Source organism: Caretta caretta, chromosome 7 (genome assembly GCF_965140235.1).
Source record: "Caretta caretta isolate rCarCar2 chromosome 7, rCarCar1.hap1, whole genome shotgun sequence".
Classification (NCBI taxonomy): Eukaryota; Metazoa; Chordata; order Testudines; family Cheloniidae; genus Caretta; species Caretta caretta.
The window spans coordinates 52,799,797-52,822,006 of record NC_134212.1 but is presented as its reverse complement, the minus strand read 5'-3'; the positions used below and the strand labels follow the sequence as shown (position 1 = coordinate 52,822,006).

The 22,210-nt window shown below is 45.0% G+C and overlaps 1 protein-coding gene across 7 annotated transcripts in view; it reads left to right on the top strand.

Moving 5' to 3' along the window:
• LOC125639862 (uncharacterized) overlaps positions 1-22,210 on the top strand; it is a 90,830-nt gene that overhangs the window by 56,840 nt on the left and 11,780 nt on the right. For 3 of the 7 annotated variants that reach the window (XM_075130661.1, XM_048857636.1, XM_048857633.1), the window contains 2 exons: positions 2,765-2,884; positions 13,263-14,143. In XM_075130661.1, the coding sequence (XP_074986762.1) occupies positions 2,765-2,861 (97 nt within the window). In that variant the 3' untranslated portion in view covers positions 2,862-2,884; positions 13,263-14,143. Of the gene's footprint in view, positions 1-2,764; positions 2,885-4,474; positions 7,260-13,262; positions 14,144-22,210 lie in introns of those variants that run through there. The other 4 variants (XR_007357603.1, XM_075130660.1, XM_048857635.2 and 1 more) reach the window with 4 other exon arrangements.

Here is a 22,210-nt window from a genome sequence, read left to right as displayed (position 1 = left end):
ATGTGGTACTGTTCTGGGAGGGTATGTCTATGCTGCTGTCACAGAGTATGACTGGAGCTCAGGCAGACATACCTCAGCTAGCTTTAGTATTGGAGCAGCGAAGCTGCGGCTGCAGGCACTTCAGCATGGGTTAGCTGTGTGACTTCAGGGGGTTGGGTGGGTTTATACAGCTTAAGCTGCCACAGCTTCTCTGCTCTAGGACCCAAGATAGCAGTATTAAAAGTAGCTCAGGGATGTCTGCATGAGCACACCCCGTGACTGCACTACAGGCATATCCTGAGAGCACTCCATGCCCCAGAGCAGCAATTGGTTACTACATTAAAAATACCCACATTTGGGAAGAGATTCCATTGCTTTCATTTTGAAGAGTTTGAAACTGATTGAGTGACTGTTTTCACTAACAAGGTCAGCTCCCAGACTGCTGCACTGGGCATCACAAAATGGGGAAGAGATGGCCAGCCCTCTGTGGAGATAGAGGTGGTTAGGGACTATTTAGAAAAGCTGGACGTGCACAAGTCCATGGGGCCGGACGAGTTGCATCCGAGAGTGCTGAAGGAATTGGCGGCTGTGATTGCAGAGCCATTGGCCATTATCTTTGAAAACTCGTGGCGAACGGGGGAAGTCCCGGATGACTGGAAAAAGGCTAATGTAGTGCCAATCTTTAAAAAAGGGAAGAAGGAGGATCCTGGGAACTACAGGCCGGTCAGCCTCACCTCAGTCCGTGGAAAAATCATGGAGCAGGTCCTCAAAGAATCAATCCTGAAGCACTTGCATGAGAGGAAAGTGATCAGGAACAGCCAGCATGGATTCACCAAGGGAAGGTCATGCCTGACTAATCTAATCGCCTTCTATGATGAGATTACTGGTTCTGTGGATGAAGGGAAAGCAGTGGATGTATTGTTTCTTGACTTTAGCAAAGCTTTTGACACGGTCTCCCACAGTATTCTTGTCAGCAAGTTAAGGAAGTATGGGCTGGATGAATGCACTATAAGGTGGGTAGAAAGCTGGCTAGATTGTCGGGCTCAACGGGTAGTGATCAATGGCTCCATGTCTAGTTAGCAGCCGGTATCAAGTGGAGTGCCCCAAGGGTCGGTCCCGGGGCCGGTTTTGTTCAATATCTTCATAAATGATCTGGAGGTGTGGATTGCACTCTCAGCAAATTTGCGGATGATACTAAACTGGGAGGAGTGGTAGATACGCTGGAGGGGAGGGATAGGATACAGAAGGACCTAGACAAATTGGAGGATTGGGCCAAAAGAAATCTGATGAGGTTCAATAAGGATAAGTGCAGGGTCCTGCACTTAGGACGGAAGAACCCAATGCACAGCTACAGACTAGGGACCGAATGGCTAGGCAGCAGTTCTGCGGAAAAGGACCTAGGGGTGACAGTGGACGAGAAGCTGGATATGAGTCAGCAGTGTGCCCTTGTTGCCAAGAAGGCCAATGGCATTTTGGGATGTACAAGTAGGGGCATAGCGAGCAGCTCGAGGGACGTGATCGTTCCCCTCTATTCGACATTGGTGAGGCCTCATCTGGAGTACTGTGTCCAGTTTTGGGCCCCACACTACAAGAAGGATGTGGATAAATTGGAGAGAGTCCAGCGAAGGGCAACAAAAATGATTAGGGGTCTGGAACACATGACTTATGAGGAGAGGCTGAGGGAGCTGGGATTGTTTAGCCTGCAGAAGAGAAGAATGAGGGGGGATTTGATAGCTGCTTTCAACTACCTGAAAGGGGGTTCCAAAGAGGATGGCTCTAGACTGTTCTCAATGGTAGCAGATGACAGAACGAGGAGTAATGGTCTCAAGTTGCAGAGGGGGAGGTTTAGATTGGATATTAGGAAAAACTTTTTCACTAAGAGGGTGGTGAAACACTGGAATGCGTTACCTAGGGAGGTGGTAGAATCTCCTTCCTTAGAGGTTTTTAAGGTCAGGCTTGACAAAGCCCTGGCTGGGATGATTTAACTGGGAATTGGTCCTGCTTCGAGCAGGGGGTTGGACTAGATGACCTTCTGGGGTCCCTTCCAACCCTGATATTCTATGATTCTATGATTCATTTTACATAACTGTTCATCATTTTAAAGCAAAATTGTACCAAAATGGTGGCTTTGGGTAACAAAAAATGTCTATAACCACTTTGATAATTATTTTGAGTTAAAAAGTCATATTTATGTCAAAAAATTTCATGAACATTTTCAATTTCCAAAAAGGCTTTAAAAAAAGTTCAAAAAATTTCAGCTGGCTCAGCTTCGATCTTTCACCAGCCCACTGTGCCTGATCCAAAGCCCATCAAAATCAAAGGGAATCTTTATGATGACTTCAATGGGCCCTTCAATCTGGCTGTACACACATCAAAAAATCTGAAGCCAAGACTCATCCAAACAGCATTTTTCTGCCCACCAAAAGAACTGGATTTTTAAAGGTGAAACTTCCCAGTAATAGGGTTGATTTGATATTTTCTGTCTGTCATTCCCCACCCCCCATGTGGGGACATACTGCATATTTTCCTGCAGATAGTATGTGTGCCAGCCTGTTTGTTATGCTGGGACTCACTGCCAAGCAAAAATGTTTTATAGCCTCCATTTTTGGATGCTGCCACAAATATTTTGATGGCATGTATTTTGGAAATTTAGGCTGGAGCTGGAGAAAATAACAGATCTGGATGCAGCTCAGATGTGTGCATGCAGGCCCAGTGAAATATGTGCAAAAACACAACCTGTGTTCTGAGTCCTATAAACATTGATAGCATTTTCCCATTGGTTTAGGCCAGATGTTATGACTTCGGATCAGAAGAAGACGGAGAGGAACTCCATGATTGTTCTGGGACAAAGCACAAAGAATGAAAAAATCTGGTCTTTCTGAGCATCTGAATCCAATGGACCAAGGTAAAAGACTTATCAGGGAGGAGGTTTTTCCTTCCTCCAGCAGAGAAATGATTTTGCATCCCATTACCAAGCTATGTTTCCATGGGCAAAGACTTGGGTAAGGTCTGATTGCTGTAAGTAGCCCCAGTAACTAAGCCCACAGAACTACTGTCATTTACAAGAGCTGAGGATCTGGCCCATGTATATTTGTTTTAAAATGAAGACTAATTTGGGGTAAAACTACCTAGATTTTTAAGGCCAGAAAGAAACAACAGGTAGTGATCAATGCCTCAATGTCTAGTTGGCAGCCGGTATCAAGAGGAGTGCCCCAGGAATCGGTCCTAGGGATGGTTTTGTTCAACATCTTCATTAATGATCTGGATGATGGGATGGATTGCACTTCAGCAAGTTTGCAGATGACACTAAGCTGTGAGGAGTGGTAGATTTGCTGGAGGATAGGGATAGGGTCCAGAGCGACCTAGACAAATTGGAGGACTGGGCTAAAAGAAATCTGATGAGGTTCAACAAGGACAAGTGCAGAGTCCTGCACTTAGGACAGAAGAATCCCATGCACTGCTACAGGCTGGGGACCAACTGGCTAAGCGGCAGTTCTGAAGAACAGGACCTGGGAATTACAGTGGACGAGAAGCTGGATATGAGTCAACAGTGTGCCCTTGTTGCCAAGAAGGGTAATGGCATACTGGGCTGCATTAGTAGGAGCTTTGCCAGGAGATTAAGGGAAGTGATTATTCCCCTCTATTTGGTACTGATGAGGCCAAATCTGGAGTATTTTGTCCAATTTTGGGCCCCCCACTACCGAAAGAATGTGGACAAATTGGAGAGAGTCCAGCAGAGGGCAACAAAAATAATTAGGGTGCTGGGACACATGACTTATGAGGAGAGGCTGAGGGAACTTTACTTATTTAGTCTGCAGAAGAGAAGAGTGAGGGGGAATTTGAGAGCAGCCTTCAACTACCTGAAGGGGAGTTCCAAAGAAGATGGAGCTTGGCTGTTCTCAGTGGTGGCAGATGACAGAACAAGGAGCAATGGTCTCAAGTTGCAGTGGGGGAGGTCTAGGTTGGATATTAGGAAACAGTATTTCACTAGGAGGGTAGTGAAGCACTGGAACGGGTTACCTGGGAAGGTGGTGGAATCTCCATCCTTAGAGGTTTTTAAGGCCCGGCTTGACAAAGCCCTTGCTGGGATGATTTAGTTGGGGTTGGTCCTGCTTTGAGCAGGGGGTTGGAGTAGATGACCTCCTGAGGTCTCTTCCAACCCTAATCTTCTATGATTCTATGTACATTCTGATCATATTGTCTGCCCTCCTGTACAACTCAGGCCTGAGATACTCACCCAGCAATCCTTGCATTAAATGCACTAACTTGCCATTGATCTAGAGCATATATTTTAGAGTGACATCCAGTCTTGCTTGAAAGATTCCAAGTGATGGAGAATCCACCCCATCCCTCAGCACTTGAGAGCATCCCATAATCAAATCTGAATAGAAACAGATTCAGCCCATCCTCTAGGTAGGTCTGTGATGGAAAAGCAATTGACTGTGTAAGGGAGAAGAGTGCCTCCCTCATTCCACAGCCTACGTTCTTGTTTCAGAGATAAATAAGCTGGGGCGCTCCTGGTCATGAAATTGAAAACCATGAGGCTACATTGTGCATACTACGCTCTACAGCAGGATCAACATCAAGGCAGTGGGGAGGGAGGAGAGGTAAAAGAAAGATTTGCTGAAGGGTGGGGTGCTCACCTGTACTAGAGTTTACTTTTGACATGAATGTAAAAGTGAACTTAAAATACTGCTATATACCAGGAATATAGTTACCATCTCAGCAATAATAACCAAGCAGGTTTGATACAATTTCATAAACAAGCTACCTTAAGCCCTCCTGCTTATGAAGTATTATTGATCTCCCGGGCTTTATTCAGCAGAAATAGGCTAGACCCTAATGGAACACCAGTGCCTTAATGAAAAACAAAGACTGGAAGACTACATGTAGTAGACATTGCTGGGTGTGGGCAGCAGTGCAAGACTCAAGGGATTTTTGATATCTCCACTTGTGGGTATTACAAACAAGTCTGCACATTTTGAAGATGTCTCCACCCACCAGTGCCTGGCTGGGGAGTTTTACTGAGCTCCCATGCAATGGCCAAGTCATGGAATATCAGGGTTTGAAGGGACCTCAGGAGGTCATCTAGTCCAACCCCCTGCTCAAAGCAGGACCAATCCCCAATTTTTGGCTCAGATCCCTAAATAGCCCCCTCAAGGAGGGAACTCACAACCCTGGGTTTAGCAGGCCAATGCTCAAACCACTGAGCTATCCCTCCCCCCTGCCAATCAAAGCCACCTGCCAAGATTTTCTAAAGCTGGATTTGTAAGTGCATGGTTAGGTCCCAGCCTTGTGTGGTTGTCCCCCTTTGCCCATCTGTAGCTTCACTGACCTCAGTGGGTCCCCATGCAGACAGAGGGTTATAGCCATGCAGAGATTATTGCAGGATACTGGGGCCTTCAGCTGTTCAGCACCTAATAAGTGGCCTGATTTTTAAAAGTGCTGAGTGAGCTGCCCACCCAGGTCCTTGGTTTCACCGGGCACTCAGGACTTTGGAAGCCAGGCCACTTTATTAGGAGCAAAACGCAGGCTCCTGTTTTTAAAGTTTATGGCAACGTTGGGTGAAGGCTCCTGTTCTGCTGTTTGGCTGCCTGTCCGTCACCATGTGCCATAGGATTTAAGAGGAAAAAAAGCCAGATGAACTTAAACCTATGGCTGTGGATCAAGTGCTGGATTGGGGCTCCCTCTGCTGGGAAAGTTAAAATAATAGGGAGATTGGGGATGGAAAGGAAAGTTTTAAGTCTCTATTACAAGCCAGGGTAGTTCTTTTTCCAGCTCAGGTCTATAGGCCTGCCCTCTGTTATCTACTAGATAGCTTTAAAGCTATGCCCAGCTGTTTGGAGGCTGCACTGTTGCCACTCATCCATTGCCCATCTTTAACAGATTCAGAGGACACAGACCATGGTTAAAAAGGTCCCACTGAAGCCATGACTACAGCAGCATCTCTGTGCATGTGCCATAAGCCCACTTCTTCTTCTTCTTTTTTTTTTTTTGCTACAAGCTCAGAATCCAAGGACTCACCCACATGGAGTGAAAACTAGCCTTTGCCTATTGGGGGAAGGGAATTCTGTCTGTTAAATTGGAATGAGACAGCTGAGCTGTTTAGCTAACAAAGTCCACAGACTCAAGTTACTGCTGTCTAAAGCCTTAACTTCACATATATCCGGAACCCTAGGACACTCTCAGAAACTAACAGGCAAACTTCAAAAGATTCAGAGTTTGAATAACTCTCCAAAACCTTAAGTGAATTTCCTCTGCTCATCTGGGCTATCAGGAACCTATTGGTTCTACAGAACCGGGTTAGAACTCTCTGGAGGACAGGATCTCTCAGGATACCGCCAGTATTGCTGCCCAAGTGCAGAGCCAAAAGTGTAAATAAAGTAGGCTAGCCAAGCTAGAGCTGGACCCAAACTGCAAAAGTCAGAGCAGGATCCAGACTTGGGGAGGAAGAGGATGTTAAATCCAGGCAGCTTTAGAACCCTGTAACAAAATTCAGATCTGGATCCAAACTTACTCCACATTTTTGGCTGGTTTTGGCCCATTTCTAATACAAACACTTGAGAATATTTTATAAAGAATTTTGTTCTCATGACAGACAATGACCTGAGATGAAACAGCTGTTATTTATCAGAACCTCTTTGGACATACAGGCCAAAAATACCAAGAATGTTCTCTAATTTGGGGGGGTGCGAGGAGAGGAGCATCTTGAGACACCTTCAAAGGTGCTGAGCACCTACAACTCCAAAGGAACTCATATGAAGCTATGGGAAGCTCAGTACCTCTGAAAATTGGGCCCAAACTGTCTCAGATTGAGCATCCAAAAATGAAAGCACCCCAAAAAAGGTGCTCTGATAGATCTTTCAGCAACAAACTCGGCTGCCACTCTGGTTTTCAGTTAAGTCAGTGTATGTCCTGCCAGCTTTATCCAGAGCTGGGGAGGTTTTATCTTGATTATTCTGTGAATAATCATTGTGTCTTCATTAATGCAGTGGGCCAAATCCTACATTAATTTACAGCCTCTGTAATCTCATTGACTCCAGGCAGAATTGGGCCATACGTGTTATGATAAACAGTATCATGAACTGGTATTTTTACACTTAAATAACTTTATGTATAGTTTTTATAAAATGAATTATCACTCTTTTGTTATGATGTTATATGAAATATATTCCTACATTTTCAGCAATAAATATATTTATTCCCTGCAACATACTGTGTATTTCCCCATCCTAGGATGCAAACGTAAGGAGCTTAATAAAAGCATCACTATTATGGAATACATTTGATCATAGCATTTTTAAGAGAGACAAATAGGAACAGGGTGAAAGGGTTGGGAAGCTGAAGGATACATTTTCTAATTCTGAACCTCATCTGAGACACCCACCTTGGACATGCTTTTCAAAAATATGAAACATCCATAGTTCCAATGGGAATGATGGATGCAGCTGCACATTTCTGAAAACAAGGCTCAAGACATCTTACAGGGGAACCCAGAAATGCAGACGCTCAAAATTAAAAGCTACTTTTGAAAGTTTTGATGCTATTGCTCAGCTACGGAACAGCCTTTTACAGCAAGAGATGAGACAAGAACCAATAGTCTCATTTTCTGTTGACTGATGTCACAATACCCTTTCTGAGTTATAAAAAAAGGAGGACTTGTGGCACCTTAGAGACTAACAAATTTATTTGAGCATAAGCTTTCGTGGGCTACAGCTCACTTCAACCCATGTTGATACATGGGTTACATGAAGGCCGCTTCCCTCATCCACCAATACACCTTCTCCACTTTTACCCATTCACCCTCATCCACCCATCCAGCCATATTTCCATTTATCCCTTCACCACCAGTTCATGAAAATGCTTCATTATAACCAAGCCACAAGTCACTCCTGATTGTCAGGGGGACAAATTTCTCAGATATTCATCATTGGAAATTATTTAGCCATCTCTCCTGACAATACAGACATGATAGATTCGTGAAAATTCTTCATTAAAAACAAAAAAGAAATCCCTGCTGATCCTTCAGGGCAGCAAAGTTCTAAGAGAACTCATTGCAAAGCAATTAGGAATCTCTCCTGACAATTCAGATTATGTCTGTCGTGAAAGCTCTTCATTGCAACCAAGCAATCTTTCGCTGGTGATCACCCATTTGAAATGCTCTCAATCTTTATTGCAAAGCATTAAGATGCTCTCCTGATATTTCAGTGGATATTGGTTCATGAAAGTTCTTCATTGCAACTAAGCAACCATTGAGGGCCAAAAAGTCCTCAGCGAACCTACATTGCAAATCAGTTAGGAATCTCTCCTGACTATTCAGGGGTGATCTCTCTTCAAAATTCTTTACTTCAACCAAGCACTACTGATAGTTTAGGATGACAAAGTTGCTGGAAAATCTGAGTATGAGGGTAAGGGTCGGGGATTGCGGATGAGTGGTTGGATGGATTGATGGGGAAGGGTGGTTTGGGGGATCAGTGGGGAGGGTGGATGGATGCGGATGAGCGGATGGGTTGGGGAGGGGTTATGGGTGTATGCCTGGGGAAGGTGGGTAGATGGGTAGCAGAGCATGCATGGGTGGGTACATATTGGTGCTGGTGGATGTGTGGATGGCTGGGTGAGGGTGGCTTGGTGAAAGGGCGGGGAGTATGCATAGGTGACTAAGTGGACGGGTGGGGAAGGGTGGATGGATGGTTGCGTTGGGAGTTGGTGGATAGGTCAATGGGTGGGGGAGCATGGATTGGTGGGTTGGTAGATGGGTGGGGGAGGGTGTATATTTTGATGGCTTTATTGGTGTATGAGTGGATGGGTGTGGATGGGTGGGTGGGAGGAGATGTGGATAGGTGAGGGAGTGTGTATGGGTAGGGGAGGGTGTATGGTTGTGGGAGAGAATATTGGTGCATGGGTGGATGAGGATCTTTGGGTCGATGGGTATATGGTGGATGGTGGGAGAGGGTGGCTAGGTGGAAGAGTGGATGGGTTTGATAGGGTGTATGGGGATTGATGGGTGGAAGGGGAAGGTACATACATCAGGGATGGTGTAAGGAGCAGGGTGGCTGGGTGGGGAAGGGTGTATTGGGAATGGGAGGATGAGTGAAGAGTGTTGATGGGGATTGATGGGATAATGAGGGAGGGTGTATGGGGTGGTGTATGGGTGTGGGCAGGTGTATTCATGGGGAAGAGTGTATAGGGCTGGGAGGATTGGTGAGGAATGTGTATTGGGATGTGGGGGAGGGTGGGTGATGATGGTTGGGGCAAAGTGTATGTGTATTGAGGAGGGTGAATGGTGGGGGATAGGTGGATGGGTGGATGTATGGCGATGGTGGATGAATGTAATGGGTGGAGGAGGCTCCATGGCTGTATGGGTGGGGTGGGTGAGGGAGGGTGTATGGTAGTATGACTTGGGGAGGGTAAATTGGTGGAGGAGTGGATGGGTGTGGAAGGATGCATGGGTGGATGGATGGATGGATGTGTGGGGGAGGGTGGATGGGTGGGGAAGTTGGATTGGCGGATGGGTGGATGAGTGAGGGAAGGTGGATAGGTAGGTGAGGTCTATGGGTGTATGTGTGGGGCTGGGTAAATATGTGAATGTGTGGGGCGGTTGGATGGGTCAATGTGTGGAGAAGGTGGATAGGTTGGGGAGGGGGGAAGGGTGTATTTGTGTATGAGTGGGGAAAGGTGAAATGGTGTACTGGTGGTGGAGGGTGCATGGGTTGATTAGTGTGTGGGATGGCTCGTGCAGGCTGGCTTCACACGCCCTGCAAAGAATGGGAGCTGGCGGCAGCTTTCCTGGGCACAGGGCAGGGAATTGCCACCAGCTCAGCTGGGAGCAGCCGGCCAAGCCAGCCAAACCCTCCCCCTGCAGCCAGGGGGGCACCGCTCGGGGGTGAGGGAATGGAAAGGTCTCTCTTGCCTTTTGTCCAAGTAGTGGCCTCCGAAGGAGCAGGGGCTGGGGCCCAGGAAGGGGCATCTTGGCCAGGCTGGGGTCTCTGCACTGAAGCAGCGGGAATGTTACTGCTCACCACTCCTGGCAGCAGCCAGGGCTTCAGGATCCCCAGCAGCAGCCCCCGGGACTCGGGCATCTTGCAAGAAATATGGCATCCCCACAGCATCCCACAGACACTGTAGGGAATGAGATTGACTTCCTGCTGCTGGGACTGAGTGACCCCAGCCATCGCTCCCAGAGCCACATCCCAGTTGCTCCTGGGTCCCAACGATCAACTGGTTGCACTGCAGTCCTCTGCCCCAGACCCTGCCTCCTGGGGGCCCCATGTCCCCTGGGCGCGGGCAGCTTCTCTCAGCATTAAGGGGGAATTGTGCATTGAAGCCAACATGTCAATGGGTGCACTCAAAGGAAATGTTGCCAAGTCTCACGAGAATAAAAAATGGCAGTGCCTTTCAAAATTAGCCCAGAACAAGCCCAACCCCTTTCAAGCAAGCCAAAAACAAGCCCAGCCCTTTCCACAGGGAGTGGAGTGGGGGTGTTGATACAAATTCCATTTTTTTAGTAATAATGTAAGTACGCACAAATGTATTATTTTCATATTTTTAATATGTAGCTAAATGTTGTGTGCAGCAAAAACTAGAACTAGAACAAAAAAGGTCATCCTTGCTCTCCCCATTCTCCGTGGTCTCGGTAGCCTCAGTGTGGTACATTCCCCTACTGAAAGGTTTCAGAGTAGCAGCCATGTTAGTCTGTATTCGCAAAAAGAAAAGAAGTACTTGTGGCACCTTAGAGACTAACAAATTTATTTGAGCATAAGCTTTTGTGAGCTACAGCTCACTTCATCAGATGGAAGTGAGCTGTAGCTCACGAAAGCTTACACTCAAATAAATTTGTTAGTCTCTAAGGTGCCACAAGTACTCCTTTTCTTTTTCCCCTAATGAAGCTTCTCTCTGTGCAGGACAAAATCCTTACAACAAATTCCCAGTCTTCTTAACCCATAGCAAACATGCAGTAAACTGCTCAGAGTCTGGTGATCCACCCTTTTCCAGTGCTTGGACTTCACATTGTTCATCTGAGAGAACACTTGTTCCACATCAGCATTACTCAGAGGCATGGCGAGTAGGGAAAGTGGGCTAGTTCTTTAAAGAACCGTTCACCGCTACTGTCTTGAAATTTGTATACTTCCACCCAGAACTGCTCTGCATTTTTGTCATCCATGCTCTTCCATTACCGGAAGTTGATGGCTTGATACTGTGCATCCAAGGCCCCCAAGTAACCTTTGAAAATTTTCAGCATGGAGATGGTCATTAGCTGAGCGAGAACCGCTGACGGACTGAACACTGACCTAGATTTCCACAGATTAATATTTGCTGAAAATCTTGACTGCACTTGTTTAGCAGCTTCAAGAAGGAAGTCTCAGCATCTATTCTTTAGATTAGCTTCAACAGCATTGTCAAGCTTTGCATCTCTTAAAGCAACAGTAAACAGTATGCCAAAATTAACAGCACACAGTGGCAAGTGGCTCCATGGGTCACACAAATTGACTTCAAGGAGTTTACCATCAGCAAAAGTGATCCTTTCTGAAAGTGACACTCTTGATGTAAGAGTACGAAAGAAAGACTGGAGGCAGTCCAGCATTTTGAAGGCATTACCACCAGATTCGAGTTGGAACAGTTTATTGATTCTGGCAAATTTCTGCAGAACTGGTGTTAGAAACTGTTAATACAGTTTATTAGCAGGGTCACAATACATCTGATACAGAACTTCTGCATCATAGCATTGTTGTTCATCTTTGTTCACTTGAAAATGCAACTTTAACTTGTCCCAATGATCTAGTACAGTGGTTTTCAAACTTTTTTTCTGGGGACCCAGCTGAAGAAAATTGTTGATGCCCATGACCCAACAAAGCTGGGGATGCGGGGTTTGAGGTGTGGGAGGGGCTCAGGGCTGGGGCAGAGGGTTGGGATGCGGCGGTAAGGGCTGTGGGGCGGGGCCAGGAATGAGGGTTTCAGGATGTAGGAGGGGGCTCTGGGCTGGGGCAAGGGGTTGGGGTGCAGGAGGGGGTCAGGGCTCTGGGCTGGGGCCGGGGATGAGGGGTGTGGGATGCAGGAAGGACTTCAGGTTGGGGGTGGGGGACTCGGGGCTGGGGCAGAGGGTTGGGGTGTGAGAGGGGGTCAGGGCTCTGGGCTGGGGATGCAGGCTCTGGTGTGGGGGTGGGGCTGAGAGATGTGGGGTGCAGGAAGGGGTTCTGGGTTTGGGAGGGGCTCAGGGCTAGGGCAGGAGATTGGGTTGCAGGGTTGGGGTGCGAACTTACCTCTCATGGCTCCTGGTCAGTGGCACAGCTGGGGTGCAGAGGCAGGCTTCCCACCTGTCCTGGCACCACAGACCATGATGTGCCCCAGAATTGCCAGCACCAGGTCCGGCTCCTAGGCGGAGGCAAGCAAGCACCTCTGCACAGCTCTTACCCGCAGGCACCACCCTCAGAGTGCAGAGCCGGTGCTCAGGGCAGGAGCAGTGCATGGAGCCTCGTTGCCCGCCTGCCTAGAAGCTGGATCTGCTGCTGGCCGCTTACGGGGCACAGCACAGTATCGGAGCAGGTAGGCACTAGCCTGCCTTAGCTGGGCAGCACCGACAACGGGACTTTTAACGTCCCAGTCAGCGGTGTTGACCAGAGCGACCCAGTGCCTTACATGCAGTGACCGAGTATTGAGTCGTAACCTGAATGTTGAAAAACGCTGATCTAGTATGTGCACACGACAATCATAAATGGAGAGCCATCTAGTGGCTGATAGCTGAACGAGCTTCAGTGGCATGTTACTGTGATTTATCTTTGCATATTCACGCTGTCTCAGAGGCCTGTGAAAAAAACAGCTTTAGGAATGGGAGGCTAAAAGCTCTAGATTGCATGACAGTGTTTCTACAGCTTTACTGGCACACACCTGGTTTGTGTGACATACACATTTGATCAGCCTAAGATTCTCATTCCTTTGGAGGAGATGTATGTAGATGGAATTTTCCTTCCCAACCATGATGTTACAGCCATCAGTCCCAATCTCAATACACTTGCTGAAATCCAGACCAACACTGTCAAGAAACTGAATCAGTGCTGTAGCAATTGCTTCTGCTGTTTCACTTTCCAAAATGACTAGTCCCAAAAATGTAGACTCAATTTTCTTTAAGGAGGAGCTGAAGTAGCGCAATGCTCCTTTACTGCAGCAACATCTGTGCTCTCATCTATAACCAGTGAATACTGAGACTCACAACTGTCTTTGATGAGGTCAGAGAACATGCAGGGAGCACTAAGATTGTTTATTAACGCTGTGCATTTTGTGTGATGCAGACTAACAGCTCTCTTGAAAGCTGATCCAAGAAGTTCCCCGAGGTGATTCACGGAACTAACCGCTGAGTGGCAGGCAATGTAGCAGGCCAGTTTTAGCTCCACTTGGTGCATCATGATTGACGGTTTCGGTACTGTAAAACCAACATCTGTCAGGTGCATAGAAGAAAATGGCGTTGTATTTCTTTAAGGTTTGTCAGTTCCTGCATAAGGTCTGCATGATGTGCCCAGATCCCCCCTTTTCTTTTTCCCATGCTTTTCTGTATTTTTCCATACTTTGCCCATTTTGTTGGCGACATACTGGTCTTTCACTGGGTTAGCCTCAAAATGGCATCCAAGCCTGCCTAAATTGGAACATGATAGGATGTGTCAAGTGGCTTGGCCAGAAAGTTGACGAATTTGCCCCCCACCCACAAAGGAGCTCAGGGAGTGGGATTTTTGATTATTCCTTGATGTCCACCCCGTGGACTGTCATGGTACTGTTCAAAGAATTATAGGGCTTGTTTCATGGTGTGCACAACAACAATCTTTCTTCCTTTGGCAGAATGGGAAAGCACAGAATGGAAAAGTGTCCCCTCTGATAATCAGAGAAGATGGAGATGTGGTGATGACATCAACTGTTATGCTTAAGCAATTATCAAATATTTTCAAAGTCATAGACTCATTATAAGGCATACACGTTTACAAGATATCTGAATACAGAATGGGTCGTCCAGCCTTTGGTAAGGGGGAGGGAGAAGGGAAGGGTTCAATATATGACTCTAAGTAGATGTTAAAAAAAATAAAATAAACTAGAAGTCATTGCTTAAGGACTGTTGTTGTTTGTAGGATACAGTGGATAATGTGCTTGAGAAATAAAGATAAATGTTACGCTTTTTTGGTAATATTTATAGTTCATACTCTTTTGTCATGTAACTGAGAAATACATTGTTACAGTGCCTACATATGTAGGCAAAGGAGATTTTCTTGGACATGTGAAGAAAATGAATCCTGGTCCCAGTGAAGGTAAATTTAACACTTAAAATAATCCCAGTGTTGGGGGATCAGGATCATCATATATATGCTGAAGATTCCATTGTGTTCTGTGTCTTTATTACGTGAGAAAAAGAATTGCTTACCTTCCAAAGAAAAGTTGGCAGCAAATCAACTCAGGTTAAGTCTGCCTGCTTTATTCATTCCTTCAGGATATGTGTTGCTCCTCTTATATGTCAGACCTTTGCAATTTTTTCCTCAGAAGATTTCACTAAGCATTGATCACAGAAGAGAACTTTACACACTGTTAACATTCACAAAATTACAGACATAAAATATCTATGCTTATAATAATCAGCGTTTATGTTGTAGGTATGACATGAAAATTGCAGACATATAAGCAGGGAAAGCCAAACTCCACAAACTCCACAATGCCGCATCATTCATCGGCCAATCACAAGGGCTAAATATGCTTATGCTCAAATAAATTGGTTAGTCTCTAAGGTGCCACAAGTACTCCTTTTCTTTTTGCAAGGGCTAAATAAATACATTTGAGCTATGTGCATAAGTTCCAAGTATTTCTGGATTACAAAGTCTGGCACTATTTGATCCATGGAAATCACATTTCATTTGAAATAATGAGATCACCTGTAACATTTTAACAAAGTAAAATCATAGTAACTCAGGATAAGAAATATAACTGCACAAGAATGTGAATTTAAAAAAAAGCACAAGCAGGGGTGTTTGCAGACACTGTTTAATATGTTCAGAAATCAACAGAATATGTATATGGAAACCCTCTTCTTACCTGCCTTATATGGCATACTTATGTTTATTACAGGGAGTTTCTTTCCTATTCAAGGTTTTTTTTGAAAAATCAGTTTTCTGAAATTCTGAAGAATCTGAAATATATAAACCCATATAACACACACATCTATGTATCATGATGATAACAGGCATGAGAAACCTTTAAAAAGCAAAAGTAAGCATTTGTACAAAAAAATCTCAATCATATGAGAATTCTTAATTAGGGGTGTCATAAATATAAAGGAAAGGGTAAACACCTTTAAAATCCCTCCTGGCCAGAGGAAAAATCCTTTCACCTGTAAAGGGTTAAGAAGCTAGGATAACCTCGCTGGCACCTGACCAAAATGACCAATGAGGAGACAAGATACTTTCAAAAGCTGGGAGGAGGGAGAAAAACAAAGGGTCTCTGTCTGTCTGTGTGATGCTTTTGCGGGAACAGAACAGGAATGGAGTCTTAGAATTTAGTAAGTAATCTAGCTAGATATGCGTTAGATTATGATTTCTTTAAATGGCTGAGTAATTAAGCTGTGCTGAATAGAATGGATATTCCTGTCTGTGTGTCTTTTTGTAACTTAAGGTTTTGCCTAGAGGGATTCTCTATGTTTTGAATCTAATTACCCTGTAAGGTATTTACCATCCTGATTTTACAGAGGTGATTCTTTTTTACTTTTTACTTCTATTAAAATCCTTCTTTTCAGAAACTGAATGCTTTTTCATTGTTCTTAAGATCCAAAGGTTTGGGTCTGTGGTCACCTATGCAAATTGGTGAGGATTTTTACCAAACCTTCCCCAGGAAGTGGGGTGCAAGGGTTGGGAGGATTTTGGGGGGAAAGATGTTTCCAAACAACACTTTCCTAATGAATAAACCTAGCTAAACGTTTGGTGGTGGCAGTGGAAGTCCAAGGGCAAAGGGTAAAATAGTTTGTACCTTGGGGAAGTTTTAACCTAAGATGGTAAAAGTAAGCTTAGGAGGTTTTCATGCAGGTCCCCACATCTGTACCCTAGAGTTCAGAGTGGGGAAGGAACCTTGACAGGGGGGTTGAGGATCAGAGTGTCACAGCCTTATGTGCATGATGTTTATTACTCAAGAAATCATAAGTGACACTTTATCTGTATGAGAAGATGCTTAGGCAACATTCTCACAGTACCTATTAGATAACACTTGATACCAATCAAATTTTTGGAATAGAGCCCACATTCCTATCTTTTCAGGACTGTTTAAAACACATTTTGCAAGTGGAATTTCATAGCTATTGCATGAAAAACCCTTAATGAAAGTCTGAGCATTTAAAAAGAAATCTTTTATTAGTCCCTTTCCACTGCATAGTAAGTCATAGTCTATTAGTAAAGAAAAATTGAATGCACACAAAACATTGAGAGTAGTGAAAAGCATTATAAATAGTACTTGAAATACTTATGAATTCCTTTTTGAAAGCAAGCTTATAGGCAGAAAATCTGCCATTGTGTTTTATACAGACTTCCACTTTTGCCACTGTTACACATATATGGAGCAACAAGGTAGCACCATAAAAATTACACTCAGAACCATGGTGCTCACATGCCGCCTCACTGCTGTCTGATTTAATTTTTGAGGCATTTTCTTGAGCCTTTTCCCTCACTGTTAAAACTTAATTTCTCTTGTCTTGTTTTCAATAGTTTTTTATCAGTGAGGAAAAGGCCTGTGTCTACATAATGTAGACATAACATATACTGTACATACCTAGATTCTTCAGTGATTGATAATGTCAGATCCTTCTCCTTCTCAGTATCCTGATCTGTATCACAACAGTGGTACCCCTAACTCACCCAGCAATATCGTCAATCTATCCAGCTACACACTCAGCCCGGCAGAAGAGTCTGTCCTATCTTGAGGACTCTCTTTCTGCCCTGCCACCCCCACAAACATGATACAGTTCTGTGGTGATCTGGAAGCTCACTTTCACCTGACTCAAAGAATACTTTCAAGATAACACTGATCAGAACACTGATACACAGATACCCTCCCACCAACAGCACAAGAAGAAGAACTCCACATGGCCTCCTCCTGAGGGTCGAAATGACAGTCTGGACCTATACATAGGATGCTTCTGCCAACGTGCACAGGCAGAAATTGTGGAAAAACAACATCGCTTGCCTCATAACCTAAGTCATGAAGAACGCAATGCCATCCACGGCCTCAGAAACAACCCTGACATTATAATCAAAGAGGCTGATAAAGGAGGTGCTGTTGTCATTATGAACAGGTCTGAAAACCGAAAGGAGGATGCCAGACAACTCTCCAATACCAAATTCTACATGCCACTTTCCTCAGATCCCACTGAGGAATACACTAAGAAACTGCACCATTTACTCAGGACACTCTCTACACTAACACAGGAACAAATCAACATACCCTTAAAACCCCGACCAGGGTTATTCTATCAACTACCCAAGATCCACAAACCCGGAAATCCTGGATGCCCCATCATCTCAGGCATTGGCACTCTCACTGAAGGACTGTCTGGATATGTGGACTCTCTACTCAGACCTTACGCCACCAGCACTCCCAGCTATCTCCGTGACACCACTGATTTCCTGAGAAAACTACAATGCATTGGTGATCTTCCAGAAAACACCATCCTAGCCACCATGGATTTAGAGGCTCTCTACACAAACATCCTACACAGACGGAATACAAGCTGTCAGGAATAGTATCCCTGATGATGCCACAGCACAACTGGTTGCTGAGCTCTGTGACTTCATCCTCACACACAATTATTTCAAATTTGGTGACAATATATACCTTCAGACCAGTGGCACTGCTATGGGCACCCGCATGGCCCCACCATATGCCAACATTTTTATGGCTGACCTGGAACAACACTTCCTCAGCTCTTGTCCACTCACGCCCCTTCTCTACCTACACTACATTGATGACATCTTCATCATCTGGACCCATGGGAAGGAAACCCTGGAAGAATTCCACCACGATTTCAATAGCTTCCACCTCACCATCAACCTCAGCCTTGGCACGGGAGGTCCATTTCCTAGACACCACAGTGCCAATAAGTGACGGTCACATTAACACCATCCTATACCAAAAACCCACCGACCGCTATGCCTACCTTCATGCCTCCAACTTCCATCCCGGACACACCACACGATCCATTGTCTACAGCCAAGTGCTGAGGTACAATCTCATTTGCTCCAACCCCTCAGACAGAGACCAATACCTACAAGATCTTCACCAAGCATTCTCAAAACTACGATACCCACACGAGGAAGTAAGGAAACAGATCAACAGAGTCAGATGTGTACCCAGAAGCCTCCTGCTGCAAGACAAGCCCAACAAAGAAACCAACAGAACTCCACTGGCCATCACATACAGTCCTCAGCTAAAACTTCTCCAACGCATCATCAGTGATATACAACCCATCCTGGACAACGATTCCTCACTTTCACAGGCCTTGGGAGGCAGGCCAGTCCTCGCCCACAGACAATCCGCCAACCTGAAGCATATTCTCACCAGCAACTACACACCGAACCATAGTAACTCTAACTCAGGAACCAATCCATGCAACAAACCTTGATGCCAACTCTGCCCACATATCTACACCAGTGACACCATCACAGGACCTAACCAGATCAGCCACACCATCACCGGTTCATTCACCTGCACGTCCACCAATGTAATATACGCCATCATGTGCCAGCAATGCCCCTCTGCTATGTACATTGGCCAGACCGGAAAGTCCCTATGTAAAAGGATAAATGGACACAAATCAGATATTAGGAATGGCAATATACAAAAACCTGTTGGAGAACACTTCAACGTCCCTGGACACACAATAGCAGATTTAAAGGTAGCTATCCTGCAGCAAAAAAACTTCAGGACCAGACTTCAAAGAGAAACTGCTGAGCTTCTATTCATTTGCAAATTTGACACCATCAGCTCAGGATTAAATGAAGACTGTGAATGGCTAGCCAACTACAAAAGCAGCTTCTCCTCCCTTGGTGTTCACACCTCAACTGCTAGAAGAGGGCCTCATCCTTCCTGACTGAACTAACCTCGTTATCCTAGCCTGATTCTTGCTTGCATATTTATACCTGCCTCTGGAAATTTCTCCTACATGCATCCGACGAAGTGGGTATTCACCCACGAAAGCTTATGCTCCAATACATCTGTTAGTATATAAGGTGCCACAGGACTCTTTGATGCTTTTACAGATCTAGACTAACATGGCTACCCCTCTGATCTGAAGTGTTTGTCTTCCCAGTGTCCAGGTTGCTTCCAGCAAACGTAGGTGAAGATATTGAGGAAATGCATGAGCTTAAGTACATATGCCTGGAAAATACTTGCCCAGACAGGTGCTGATTGGATTTGCAGAGTGAAATTATTCATAAATACCCCTGGTATGGTCTGTCATTGAATTGGAAATCCACTGATTACAACTCCCATTGACAAGTAATTGCTGGCAACGATCATTCAGTGCCCACCCGTCTGTACATTTCCTCTTTTGTTGTCACTGGAGAGCAATTCCCAAACTTACTTCAGTAACAACCATATTTCAGTAACAAACATGCAGCAAAATTTCATAACTTCTGTTAGAGGGCTTTCCCTTCACCCTCTCACTTCCCTGATTTTTGTCATGCAGACAGTAAGCAGCAAAAGACCAGAAGTCCGAAGCGCAGGCAATGCGATGTTTATTGGGGTTAGTTTCTGTCACAACAGGGTTGGCTGGGCCTTCTCTCCTCTCAGCTGCCCTCTGACCCCCTCTGGCTGGAACCAGCTAGTCAGGTCACCGGGATCCTCTCTCCGCAGTGCATTGTCTTTCCACTGGCCAGAACCGGCTGTGACTCCCAAGCTGAGTCTCCTGGTCACCAGGTCACCAGTCGCTGGGGTATCCATTCTCCAGGCCATTGGCTGGGGTCCCAAGTTCCCTTGCTAGTCCTCTGTAACAACAAACTCCCTCTCCCATCGTTAAACCAGTAACACCCAGGGAAACAGTCCCACGTCCTCTGCATGCAAACCATTGAAAAAAACAAGAAAAACCCCCACTTTGCGACAGTTTCCAAGCAGGCATATTCTGAAGCCCGTAAGGCTTATCTCTGTATGCCAGTATAGTCTGTTCCTCAGTGTTCCATTCCCAGCTCTGACGCCGCAGAGCGTTTACTCCATGTCCCCCTTCCCAGCTCTGACGCCGCAGAGCCTTGCCTGTGTCCCTGTTCCCTATTCACTGTTCCCGTCCCCTCTCCCCAGCTTAGCAAGCATGATTCCAATTTCCCTTCCACTTCCAGTTTGACCCCAGTTTATATAGTAATATTCTCAGTGAGCTGTAACTCACGAAAGCTTATGCTCAAATAAATTGGTTAGTCTCTAAGGTGCCACAAGTACTCCTTTTCTTTTTGCGAATACAGACTAACACGGCTGTTACTCTGAAACTCAGCTATACCATAACCAATCATTTAACTGAAATTTAACTAACCAATCCTAACATATTGTAACATAATTCTCTAACCAATTATATCCCACTACCCTAATTAACTTACACCTAGCAAAATTAATTATACAGCAGACAGAAACAATTAGAGAACCAGACAGATTAACAATAGAAAAGTGGGGGCCATAAAGATAAAACAATACACAAATGAGGGTTTCACAACCACAACCATAGATAAGTGATTTCTTGCCAGATAGGATGCTATCAAACTAAGTTTTCTTTAACCATCTTAAGATCTGTTTCTTTAGCTGGTGGTGATGGGCACTATCAGGACAGGATTGTCTTCCTAGCAGCCCAATACCACCTTATTTCAATGTGAATGGTTTTGGATGTGAGGATGTGACCATACGCTTCCCAGCTTATGGCTGCCCCTGCTGCTTGGCCAAAGGCCTTAGCCTAAGAACCAGGCCTCCTAGTGAGAGAAGGCCCATACACAAGCGGACTTGTGACTTTGATTCTTTGTTTTATACCCTATAACTAGCTAAGTGATAAAAATACACCTACATTTTTAAATTATAAGCCTTTACAGACAGGCCTGAATATCTATATTCTAACAACTTCATACGCACTAATGATACACATACTCTGACAGAACAATGGGTTTCAGCAGATCCTGACATTCTTTGTATGAAATATAGCATATTTCTGTGTGAGATGGCAGACAGTGAGGCGGGCCAGGCAGCTTTGTGGGTTTAGAAAAGAACATGCAAAGTTATGTATAAGTTTACATATGGCATACATATAAAATTAGGGGATGGTTAACAATGCATTATAGGAAGTTGATCCCATGATCACAATCACCCCTGTGCGATCTGTTTGGGCCCCAGCATACAATGCCAAACCAAAGCTTCACAAAATATAGTGCAGTGGACAGTGATGAATTGCACAGTGGATATCTATTCATGGTGCACCTCACTCTGAATCGATACAAGTGCTTCTGGTGAGTACCCTCACTGCCAAGACAAGGAGTCCAGTTAGGCATGCGCACAGGTGATACAGTAGCTGTAGCGAGCCTATGCTGACATAACTTGAGTTAACGTAAGCTTGTAGTGTAGATATAGCCTTAGGTATATGAAATGTTTGGGAAAGGTAACAGGAAAAGTGTTAGGGTAGACCAAACGATTCATTCAGGTGTTTAGGCTCCAGGTTTTGTGGAACTGGCCTTACTGCATCCTAAAGGCTCAGGAACAAAGAGGCACATAAGAACAAAATATCATGTATCTATTAAAATTTCTTGACTTCAGGGTGTATAACTCATGTTTTTAGAATTCTTGTGGTTGTCAAGCTATCTTGGGGCTGCAGATGTGTATTCATTATGTTTTGAAGGCTTGGAGAGTGGACAGTGGGATGGTTCACTAAGTGATTGCCTGTTCTGTTCATTCACTCTGAAGGACCTGGCACTGGCCACTGTCAGAAGGCAGGATACTGGACTAGACGGACTATTGGTCTGACCTGCTATGGCAGTTCTAATGTTCAAAAAAATTACAATAGATTTTTGCCTTTGAGAAGGATGTTACATGAGATAGTATACTGCCTTTATTGAATATTTGAGAATCAAGTTCTACACAATGGCACGCAGAAAAACACTAAGGATTGGATTGAGAGGCAAAATAACAGTTGCAAAAGGCAATCACCATTGGTGGATTGAATGAAAACAAAGTTTTGAGACCAGGCCAGAAATTCAGTCAGTCT